Genomic DNA, 12,815 nt, shown 5'->3' with positions numbered 1-12,815 from the left:
CCCTGCTTTATGTTGTATTAAACATGGCTGAATAAGAAATACTAGGGAAAAATTGAAAGATAAGAAGATACCAAACGTAACTTACCAAGCGTAATCTGCCATAGTCGAAATCGTCTTGAAGTCTTTAACAGTAATAATTTTTGAGGCGTGGTAAAAGGACTTGAGAACTGATAATTTCACTCCTTGAGTAAATGAAAGTTGAGTGCGGTCATCTTTAGTCTACTGTTCGACTCGTAAAAAACTAAAAACTGGAGTGTCTATAAGATTAGAAAAGAATAACTTACGGAATAGAAAGTATGAGGAAAGACATTTCCAGTTTTTGTAAAATAAGAGCAATTAGAAAAAAAAATAATCTAAAAGTGAGTTCTAAATTTTAGAAATTTTAACTTTCAGCTAAATTAAAATTCGTGCTAAATTTTTATTATTATTTCCCTGCTAATTCACATTCCCATAAAATTTCATGGTTAAAGATCATGAAGATCACACTAAATTAACCTCTTTCAATGGTTTAATCATATAGAGAAACCACCTGGGTTTTCAATTTTTTTTTTGGTTCACAGTCTAATTTGAAAAATGATGTGTCTCAAATATTGGGATTCAAATTAAATTGAGTAGAATGGGCTTTGATTCGATATTCATTTGGCTGTACATGATATTGCAATTTTGATTATCTCTGTACATAAATATTTTTTATTATCTCTGTACTTATAAATCTCTCATTTTTTTACTCTATTCAGAAAAAGAAATTATGGAAGATGAGAATCATGATGTGTTGGCTGACTGTGACAACGAGAATATCCAGCATAATTTGAACATATTGGACAATGAAAATGTAGCATGAGATGTTGCCTCTGAGCCTGAGGTAGGCATGATGTTTAATGATGAGAAAGAAATGTTGGAGTTCTACAAAAGATATGCTTACGTTGTAGGCTTTCCAGTTCGAAAAAGGAATTCGAAAAAAGGTGATGATGGAGTTATGAGATACGTGACTTTCACATGTAGTCGCGAAGGGCGAAGGAATTATGCTACAGGCGGTTCATTGAAGCCGCAACCAACAAGTCAGACTGATTGCAAAGCTAGAATATCCGCGTCCTTAGATAATCTTGGAGTTTGGAGAATTAACAAAGTGTACCTCGATCATAATCATAAGACAAGTCCTTCACAGTCTAGATTGTACCGATGCAACCGAATTTTGAGTGCGAGTGTGAAGCGAAAACTCCAAGTGAATGATATGGCAGGAATTCCTTTACACAAGAGCTACAACTCCGCAGTTGTGGAAGCAGGTGGGTATGAGAATACGACTTTTGTGGAGAGAGATTGTCGGAACTATGTTGACCAAGAGAGACGATTACGCCTTGGAGAAGGAGATGCCATTGCATTACAGGCGTACTCTTCAAAGATGCAGGCAAGGTGCTCAGGATTTTTTTTTAGTATGGATTTAGATGGTGAGTCACGACTAAAGAATGTTTTCTGGGAAGATAACAGATGCAGGCAAGCTTACAAAGAATTTGGTGATGTGGTCACTTTCGATACCACGTATATAACAAATAAGTACGACATGCCCTTTGCCCCCTTTGTTGGGGTGAATCATCATGGACAAAATACACTACTCGGTTGTGGGTTGTTATCTAATGAAGAAACAGGGACTTTTGTGGGGTTATTCAGGACGTGGCTCGAGTGCATGCATGGTGAAGCACCCAGAGGGATCATTACTAATCAAGATCGAGCAATGCAAAATGCCATTGAAATAATTTTTTCGAAAACGAAGCACAGATGGTGTCTTTGGCACATTATGAAGAAACTGCCAGAAAAGTTTGGCTACCTCAGTCAGAAGAGCTCAAATTTTGCTGCTATACATGGGTTGGTGTATGACTCAGATATTGTTGACGAATTCGAAGAAGGTTGGAGATCGATGCTTGATACATATGACTTACATGATAATGATTGGTTATCGAGATTGTATGAGAATAGGAATCGATGGGTTCCATGTTATTTGAAGACTACATTCTGGGCAGGGATGTCAACAACCCAACGATCTAAGAGTATGAATGCATTTTTCGATGGGTACATGCATTCAAAGACTTCGTTGAAGCAGTTCGTGGAGCAATATGAAAGAGGACTGAGAAGTAAAGTTGAGAAAGAGTTCCAAGCCGATTTCAGGTCATTTTCCCAAATGGTGCCCTGTGCAACGGCATTTCAAATGGAAAAACAATTTCAAGCAGTATACACCATTCCGAAGTTCAAGGAAGTTCAACAAGAGTTCATCGGGAAAGTATACTGTGACATCGTATCTGAAAATACCAATGATCATTTTTGGACGACCTACGATGTGCGGGAACATGTTGTATATCAGGAGCATAGGAAGAAGAAAACTTTTCACGTGTCACTTCAGAGGGAGTCATGTGAGTTGATTTGTAGTTGTCGCCAATTTGAGTTTCGAGGAATCATTTGCAGGCATGCGATCGCAATATTGATTCGTAATGACATTACGACAATGCCAGATAGGTACATACTCAAGAGGTGGATGAGAGATGTCAGTAGAGCACACACAAGGGTTGCAGTAAATTACGATGGATTGATGAGTACCCCTGAACAGTTGAGGTATGATGACATGTGTCGGGCTTTTTCAGAGGTCGCAGACCTCGCAGCAAATGATGATGGTTGGACCCGTAGTATAATGGATTGGATAAAATCTCAAGCATCAGATTTGCGGATGTCGATATCGAGTATCTGAAACGCTGGCCGTTTGCAAAATATGACAAACATGGGCTCGACTTGTAACGATTCACTGAATACTAGCACCACCAGCATATTAGACCTTGTATCATCGAGCAGAAAGGGTGCGCCTACGAAATGCCGGCGGAAGGGTCCATCGGAAAAGGTAATTTTCGAAATTATTTTTATGAAAATTTGCATGCACAAAATGATTATTTTTATTGCTAAACATCCAAGTCACTTCATTGTCAAACAAGGGGAAAAATCGACAGCTAGGCCTCGTTGTACACAAGAGGCAACACCAACTGTCCAGGCATCTCAACCTTCTCAGAGTTCTAGGCCGTCACCCTTATCATCGTCACAAAAACCTATTGGTGAGTAAATTGTTTTAGGTCCGCTACACGGTCAAAGTTGCTTAAAATTGTGTTTTTCCATTTAGGCTTACAATGCTAGTCAGACGTTGCTACCAACAAATGTCATAATCAATGCTCAAGGTAATATATTGCTCGGGTTTCGTACGTATTTATGTCTGGTAATTTCGTATATTGCGACGTTGTAACTGTTTATCTTTTCACTCAGGTGATGTCATGCCAAACTACTCTCAACATTTGCCCAGTGAAGGTTCCACAGGCTTCTTTTGACTGGTGGCCGTGGAAGGGAGAAAAAGATTATTGCAACTTTTTGATCGAAGGGAGTTTTGGTCTCGAGTTTTGATCGAATGAAGAAAAATATTGGCACTGGAATTAACTCATTTTGGTGATCTATAGCTTGGTTTATGTTAACAGTCACACTACTTTATAGAATTTTGATGTTGCAAGTTTTTGACAGTTCATAAGTCTATTGACAGTTCTTCCAATTATGCTTTGTTTATGTTAAAAGTCAATCTAAATTCATGTGTTGCTTGTCGGATTCAATGTTCTTTATTTGTTGTGTCTTCTACTAGACTTTTACAATGCTTTTATGCTTCAAGTTTTTTCTGAATTTATGCATTTGTAGGCTTCTGATGGCACAGATTATTTAACACAAATTGTGTTGTTGAACAACTGGTCACTGCCATCTTTTTGCATTCTTGCTGCCCCAAATTTTTATTTATCTATCACATAATCCAGGCAAGTCACTGCCATCTTTTTGGACAAATATTGATCCGAGGATTGCTTACTTCAGTGGTTGAATGACAGTAACGCCCGCCAATGTGAGGTCTGTTTATTGATGTCCACTTAGCTTTTTTTGGCGTTGTTAGACATCGGTTGTGAATTGGGATAATTTTGTGAAAACTTGTTGTGTGGTTCACTTGTGGCTAACTTAATTTATGGTGTTTTTTGATTAGTTGAAATCCTTTAAAGCCGTTCACTGAATTTTGTGTTGTTAGACATCAGAAGACTTGTTTTTTAATTAATTTTTTGGTGTTGTTAGACATCAGAGTGTTTTTTATATTTCTTTCATGCAAGTCATGAATTTTGTGTTAGTGCTTTGTGGAAAGCTTATAGCATTACTCTAGAGGTACGGATTTTTATGGAATTATGACAGTAGTTCTTAATCATTTTTACGTTGCTCACTCTGGTTTTGCCATGTTATAAAAAATATGCAGACACACCCAGCATTTGCATACCATAATTTGCTTGAAGAGTTGGAAGGAAAGCTTTCAAGCTTTCTTGTAGCCGGAGCTACTCGAGAATCTTGAAGGATGTTTGAAATCCAAGGTTTAGCTACTCCTCTCATTAATATATTCGTGATTCTGGAAGTTTTGGCTCTCCATCTGGGGTAGACGGGAGATTTTAGAGTTCTATTCGCATCATGAGCCGCATGTGGCATGAGCATCGTGATTATAGTCCTACACAAATTATTGCAAGCATTCTGTGTATATAAAGACCATACCATGTTTGCTGCCTATTTTAATTTTTTCACTTATAGAATGTGTTATTTTCTTTGCTAAATTGAGAGGAAGAGGGATGAACGGTTGTTGTAGGATTTAGTTATAAAGAATTTGTTTGAACAATGCATAGATGGTTAAATTTTGCTGCTGAAATACACTTGTTGAAAATAATGTTTTTCTAAATTTGTTCAGATTGTAATCATACCATGAATTATATGCTACAAATTTATGATTCTATTTCTAATGGATATGGCTGTCGATTGTGAATTTAGCATCATTTGTGATATCCCGTCGCCTTTCTTCCTCTGCGGAACTCCTGTAGTCCCTTCCCACATTCCTTCGCGAGCTCTCTCTGAAAATCTCAAAAGATTAAAAAAATTCATTGGATGAAAAATTAACTCTATTTTATGCATACAAAGCGCGAGGGAGTTGGAGGTGTTTCTGTTATTTGTCTCGACTGTCCTATTATTAATGTATGACTCTTCAGAAGGCTGAATGCTCACACTAGTCTATCATAAAGTTAAACAATTCAACCGAGATGTTTGCAAACAAAAACGAGAAGAAGTCTATCATAAAGTTGTAGCAACCATGACATATATTACAACAAACCTAATACGAATCATGTAAAACGATCGAACAATTTTGATAAGATTATCCATATATCTTACAGCCTACAGCGACCAAGTTCAACTATAGCCTACAGCTTACATATACATCCATAAAGCAACTTCAAATAAACCGTTCAACTTGAACCCTTCTCTTTCCCTTCGCACTTCAGTGTGCCTTTTCCCTTGCTAAAACTCAAGTGCATTGATATGTCCACGCCTCGTTTCTCGCTAATTCGAGCTAGACTGTCAAAGAGTCTTGGCAACTCTTCATCTTCAACATTGGACTCATGATTCACCGCTTCGTTAATGGAACTTGACTCCTCGCTTAGAAGATCTTCGTTCACCCAGTCAAAATATACACAATCGTTACTACAAGTGAAGAACAATCGGCCTTTGTTATGAGTATCCCATTCGACCTCAAAACACTTTTGATATCTGTGTTTACATGAAGGACATCGGCGCTTTGTTTGGCATTCTCCAAAGTAGTGAGTATTGCTTCTGCAACTATGACAAACTCCTAAATTCCTTCCTCTCATTGTAGTCAATCCAGGCTGCAAAAACAAGTGAAGAAAGATGAATTCATCTCAATTATAAAATCCCACATCAACTAATAAACTGTATTCAATCTCAATTGCCAACATTAACACAATACCATTGTAAAAATTAAGCACTATAGGGAGGAGTAACGAGAAAGCTTAGGAAAGATATTCGGAATGAAAGCATCGAGTTAATATTACCATATTTCCATATTTATCATCCCTCATCAGTCTTCACTCTAGCTATCCAAGAACTCGCTCTTTCTTGTATTCTCTTTTTTCCTTTTTTTACTAGATTCATTTCAACATTTGATGAAACATTTAATGCCGCGTTCCCATTACACATAAATAAACTACTGACAAAATCTCATATGCAAGGCATTACCACAAGATTCACATCAATAACAGAAGGGGGAAAGAAATACAGTTTAGGCATTACCAGCCACATGAGCTTACGAGCATTTTCATAATGTGAGACTTTCAGAACCAAAACGAAAGCGTACTAAAAAAAATTTATGTTGAAATCCATGTAGCATTTTCATAATTGAAACTTTTAGAACCAAAACGAAGGCGTACTAAAATTTTTTATGTGGAAATCTATGTACAATACCAGAAACAAAACTTCTTAGCGTGGCAATGGCGGGGAGCGACTGCGGCTTCAAAGATTCTCGCTAAATGCGACATCGATTTTCCCGTTCGCTGCCAGACTACGCTTCACGTAGTGACAGGAACAGTGTTCTAGGTGAATGGAGAGGAAATTTCGTGGGTGATTTGGAAGAAATGGGGAAGAAATTTCCTTGGATGATTTGGGGCAAATGGAAGAGACGCCGGATTTGGGGGAAATGGGAAAACGCTTCAAACCATCTGGGTAATGTTATTGCGGGTTTTGTTGCTCGATTTTGTTTGTTTGTTTTTTTTTTTTCCATTTCAAGTATTGATGATGTCATTCCATTTTCGAAATTCTGTACGCATTCTGTGATAACTTGTCTATACTTGTATCATTTTTGAAGAAATATAGATATTTCAGCTAGTCCAAATTCTTTTTCGGGACACTGCCTCGTTTCTCCTCCAAAGATGAGCGAGTAATTTTGGTTTTCAAGGCTTTTTCCTGCATTCTTCATCATTTTATATTAATTCCTGAAGTTTTAAAATCTTGTCTATTATATCATGAATTAGGGTTACCATATGTTCTTTTGACAAAATTTGTGATATCAGTTAGAATATACGAAGCATATGAGATAGACAACATTTTTTTTTTTTTGAGAAACTGTATCTTCTATTAATTTCCTCTAAATTCTTGAAGTGCTTTTCGATGATCATGAAGATACTTGATGGCCATCACTGAAGTAGTCGAAACACTTGTTGGAATTTCGTATATGAAATTGGTTTTGACTATTTAAGTGGAAGTTTTTATTTGGTGAATGAAAAATTAAGCCAAATTTAAGTCATTTAAATACGTGCATTATTGAAAAATTGCGTAAAATATTATGAGATATTCTAAAAATTATTTGGCTAAAAATGTATCATTCTATATAAAAGATCGTGACTTTTGGCATTATTATTTTTTAAGATGTGTCTCTTCAAATATGAAGACTAATTTCAAGAGTTGTGTCTCTTTCGCAAGTTGTGTCTTTTGAGACAAACATTTTCAACACCTATATATAGACCTCATGTGTTTATTTATTCATTCACTTCATAATTGCATTATTATACTAATGCATATTCACTTCAAAATTATGCATTTATTTGGAGTCAAGTTTCATAAAGAGTGTTCAAAATATAAGTAGGTTCGTTGGTCTACGTAATTTGGAGTGCTCCTATTATGAGACGTTGTAGTTATATCTTGAGAGACGAATGCTGAAAAATTGTTTGTACCAGTGCGGGGTATTATCGTCTTAAGGAAAAAGAGTCAAAATCTTGTCTTCATCAAATTTATATTCATGTTTTTTTTGTTTCTACTTTACGTATTCAATTTTGGTAAGTCAAAATATTGTCTAATTTTATGCACATAAAAGATATGTTATTTAAATGTAATTTATGCAAGTCTATTTTTCCAATAATCTTTATACGATAATTCGTGCATTTTATATTATTCATGAATCTGATTGCATGATTTCAACACCAATTTATGTTTTTATGCTTGGATGGGGTTTTGTGCAACTCTTAAAAATTGAACCGATACATACATGAGAAACTATAATGTTATTGTATGAAATTGTATGTTGCTGTCCATGCTGTCCATTTGTTAAGTGAATCATGAAACTAGAATATTATATAAATTGCATATGGTTGCAATTGTTAAATCAAAATGCATGGTTGTCAATATGTGTCTTTCCATAAATTAGTTAAGTACCATGAAAATTGGTTTATTTTCAACAAGTGCATATGGTTTTTAAGGAAGTTTATGACTACTCTAAATGCATTTTTCAAACCAGTTGTGGTGGCGAAGGATCTATTTGGTAATGGTGACTGTTCGGCGATTGATTTCACTATGCAAACGAATCCAACGTCATTTTCCAATTCATTTTTTGAGTAATTTGATTTTGTGCATTTGTTGGATAATACTTTCGGTAAATTGAATGATAAAGCATGGAAGTATTCTGGGTAGCATAATATTTCATAATCAGTTTTCATGAACATCAAATTGATTATTCTACTTAGAGATCAAATAAAATGACATGTATATTTACTTAAATATGATCTCTATATCAATGTTATTGATAAAACTCTGATATTACTGGAATAGATGCCAATAATTGGTTGAATAAAACCATGGTAGCATGTGTGCATGAACCTATTCGAGGAAGGAGGCGTCGATTTATGGAACCGCATCCAAACTAAAAAAATTTCTTAAATGAAGGAACATGTGCCAGTGAAAGCATATGGGCTTCACAAGAAACGTTGGCATTCCTATAGATAGAAACCATTGTCAGGTGTTTTTAAATTTATGGTTCAAGGACAAGAGATGGATGAATTAATGGTTTGGAATAAGCAAATAAGATGCTCTCTTCATTTTATATTGAACTTCTGTTTTGGTAATAGAAATGAATACCGTTGGGACTACACCCAATATTTGGAAGGATGCCAATTATCGGTTGAATGTACATGAACTTTCATTGAAGGCAGATTGATATTCTTTTTTGAATATGTGCCTTATTGTTTGATATGAAATGACACATATTGGAAACAAATGGTACTATCTCGTGAAGTGCCACAAGTTTGATAAGTTGCATACATTTCGAGTAGTTGCAATTCTTGTGATCAAGATGCTTAGCGTCTTCAATTTGGTATTATGCTAATATATGTGTATAGATGTAACATATTAACTTCAATCTTGGAATCAATTAAATTGATATATGTTTTGAAAGCATTGTTGGTTTACGAATCCTAAATTGTGTTTGGGTCTATGTGTTGACCTTGATCAAATTTTTACGATCAAATTAAAAAGAATTGATTGAAGTAAAAGTATATTTCATTTGTACTATTTGTGAATTGGCAACCCTAAATTGAAAGTAATTAGACTTTCACGAAACATTCGATATAGACATTATCTTTTTGATAAATGAATTGAATTATAAAAGTGTTGAAAAACTCTTAGTTCAAAGAATAATCTAAATATGTGGGGGTTATTATTAATGCTTGTGAACCTATATTGAAAGTTCAAGATGAGTGGATGCAATACTACTATTTGCACGTACATTTCTAATTGAGGAATTGTAGGTGTAACTTATTTAAAAAGCTACATTTCCTTATACCTTATTAGTCATAGAAATTTACTCTATGAAGGTGAAGAGGTAGAAAGCCCTTATACTAATTTTAGATGTATGAGGATGATTCACATATGTGCCATACCTTAAACTGGATATGGTTAAAATAGGATGAAAAGTCGATTATTGTATTTGTATTGGATATGCAATGATAGTTGTTGGAATATTTGAAGAATATTCAAAGGATGACTATATTGTAGTTGATATTGGTTCAGTAGTAAATTGACTATCCATTTTACAAAATTCAGTAGTAAAAATGTTTGACTAGTGCAATGATCTAGAAATCCTCCAACTATACTATTATTTGGAAGATGATATAGCTTTATATTAAAGTTATATAGAAGTATGTAGCTTCATAAGAGGATTTCTTAGTTTGTCACAATCTGTATATATTAAATGAATTATCGTGATTGCTAACTATATTTAATGAGATACAGAATCACCTATAATATATGTCATAGACATAATATCATTAAGCAATTGATCTCATATGGCATAAATTCATGGATCCGCTAAGAGAAGATTTATCGAGAGATCAAGAATACTGCATATCGAAGAGAATGTGCTTAAAAGTCTACTACATAAGGATTTTTGTAATGATAACCCAACCTTGTTGATTGGAGATTCCAAAATCTTGGTTCAATGGGATAACTAAGTTATGAAGATTCAATGAGCACTAGGGATTTAATTCATAGCCATTCCTATGATAGGTAAAGTGCTATATGCAGAAAGTTTTATGCTAAGTTATATTTTTAATGATTCCTATATCTTGAACAAACCAAGCAGGGTGTGACAGGTACTCTTAATAAGAGATCATCTGTATAAGTGTGAAGTGGGACCGCTTCAATGAGAATGTTTCAAGGCTTGAATTCTTTAAAGCATTTATGAAATTCAAGAGTTGTTCATGGTCAACATGAACATAATAGTGAGACTCAAAAATATTAGAGAGATTATTGTGTGAGTACTATTGTCTTAGTTTACATCAACAACAGACAATTCAAGACATCCGTTCACTAATTAGCCAAGTAAATTCGAAGTAGTTCACTACAGAATGTTCAAATCCATAAGGTACCTATCCAAATACAGTAGCTTTCCTCTTAAACTCTGTTTAGCATCTGCACAGACATTAATTTTCATTCATATGGGGGATTGTTGGAATTTTGTATATGAAATTGGTGATCAATTCTTAATTATTTAAGTGAAAGTTGTTATTTGGTGAATGAAAAATTAAGCTAAATTTAAATCACTTATATATGTGATTATAGAATATTCAAGAAATTATTTGGTTGAAAATTTATATTTCTATATGAAAGATTGTGACTTTTGACATTATCGTTTTTCAAAATATGCGTTTCTTCAAATATAGAGACTAATTCCAACAGTTGTGTCATTTGAAACAAATATTTCGAACACCTATATATAGACCCCATATATTTATTCATTCATTCACTTCATAATTTTATTATCATACTAATGCATATTCACTTTAAAATAATGTATTTTTTTGGAATCAAGTTTCATAAAGAATGTTCAAAACATAAATAGGTTTATTGGTCTATGAAATTTGGAGCGCTTCTATTGTGAGATGTGGTCATTTTATCTTGGGAAATGGATGCTGAAAAACCAATAGCACCAGTGCAAGGCATTATCGTCTTAAGAAAAAAGAGTCAAACTCTTGCCTCGACCAAAGTTATATTCATGCATTTTTTGTTTCTACTTTACGTATTCGATTTTGATAAGTCAAAATACTATCTAATTTTATGCACATAAAAGATATGTTATTTGAATAGAGTTTATGCATGTATATTTTTCCAACAACAGTCTCATATGCCGAATACAAAATTGTGACGATAAGTTCAATCATCTCCTCATCATTTAGCTTGTACTTGTTTTTTTCCGCTGTAGAGTAGATAATCAAGCATGTCATGATGAGTTTCTTCAGAAACTATTCTCTATTCTACAAGTTTTCTCAACAAACTCATAATGTTTTTCCTTGCCTATGATATGCCTCAATATTAAGTTTTCTAAGCTTTTCATTCAAAAAAGTACGTGTATGTTTGGTAGACAATAGCACAATTCAATTACCTGAATGCTTAGACAATAGTTTATTTGATGTTGAACAAAAAATATAAAATAAAAACTAAAAATATAAAATGTAAAAAAAAAAATTAAAAATAAAGATAGAAAAGCTTGAGTCATTAACACCTATGGCTTCTCCGTCGATCATCAGCGACCAAGGAATTACTAGTAATTGTAGATAATATAATTGATGATATTGTTGTTGCCCATTTTAATTTACATATATAAAATATATACTAATTACAATAAATACATTGAAGATGGAATGGAAACTGAAAACTAACTTATACATCGATATACTATAAATAGAAGAAATAAAATATAGCGAAGAAATAATAAGATTTGATTGTCAAACTTCGTTGGTCATTCACAATGATTGAAGCATAATTGATAATTGATGATAAAATTATCGATAATATTATTTTCGGCAATAGATGACAGACGTGCGTTGATAATTCTATCTAAATTATCGACATCTAACATTTTTAAATAGGATTGTCAACAATAATCCATTATTATTGCATTTAAAATCTTTTCATAATTATTCTTGGAAAGACCTCCCCAAAGAATGTGCCAATTCCCCAAATCTATAATAATTTTTTGTGTTGGATGACAAGTTTTGTGCTTGACACCTCGAATCTACAACGATATCTTATTGACGTGATGGGTCAGATCCTCCATAAGGAAGCTTTGCCTTCCAATAAAATTGGACAACCTAAATGAAGTCTATTAAAAGTTTTTTAGATCGATTAGTTTATATATCTTTAGTGGGTTTTATTTTGTACTAAAAAAAGAAAGAAGAGTCGAGATTTCATTTACAATCCCTAATTAGGATACTTAATTTACATGATCAATTATTCTAAAATAATTACCATCCTATTCTGAAGGGAGTAAAAAGCTTCCCTTCTTAATTAAAGGAGCAAATTATGCTCAAGGAAGGTAAAAATATCAATTCACTAAATTTTTATATAAATAATAATGTTATTTGCAATCGCTCACTATCGCAGTCGTTTTATGTGGCATACATATAGCGATTAGTGATTTGATGCATAAGATAATAAAAAAATTACCACATTAATACATCAAATCACTAATCGCAACATATATACCACTTTACGATACTATGACAGTGAGCAACTGCAAATAATAACTTATAAAGAAATAGGAAAACAATATTTCCAAAAAGTTAATACCACCACAAATTTCAATGGTTACGCCACAACATTATTTTTTTCTT

General features: G+C 33.7%; 1 protein-coding gene across 1 annotated transcript; it reads left to right on the top strand.

Annotated features, from left to right (window-relative positions):
* Positions 1-868: 868 nt before the first annotated feature.
* On the top strand, positions 869-2,734 carry LOC111372628 (protein FAR1-RELATED SEQUENCE 5-like). Its single transcript, XM_022995009.1, has one exon. The coding sequence runs from the start codon at positions 869-871 to the stop codon at positions 2,732-2,734; it is 1,866 nt and encodes a 621-aa protein (XP_022850777.1).
* Positions 2,735-12,815: the final 10,081 nt, after the last annotated feature.

Source organism: Olea europaea, unplaced genomic scaffold (assembly GCF_002742605.1).
Source record: "Olea europaea var. sylvestris unplaced genomic scaffold, O_europaea_v1 scaffold1019, whole genome shotgun sequence".
Classification (NCBI taxonomy): Eukaryota; Viridiplantae; Streptophyta; class Magnoliopsida; order Lamiales; family Oleaceae; genus Olea; species Olea europaea.
The sequence above is the reverse complement of the archived record's forward strand: the minus strand, read 5'-3'. Positions and strand labels throughout refer to the sequence as shown.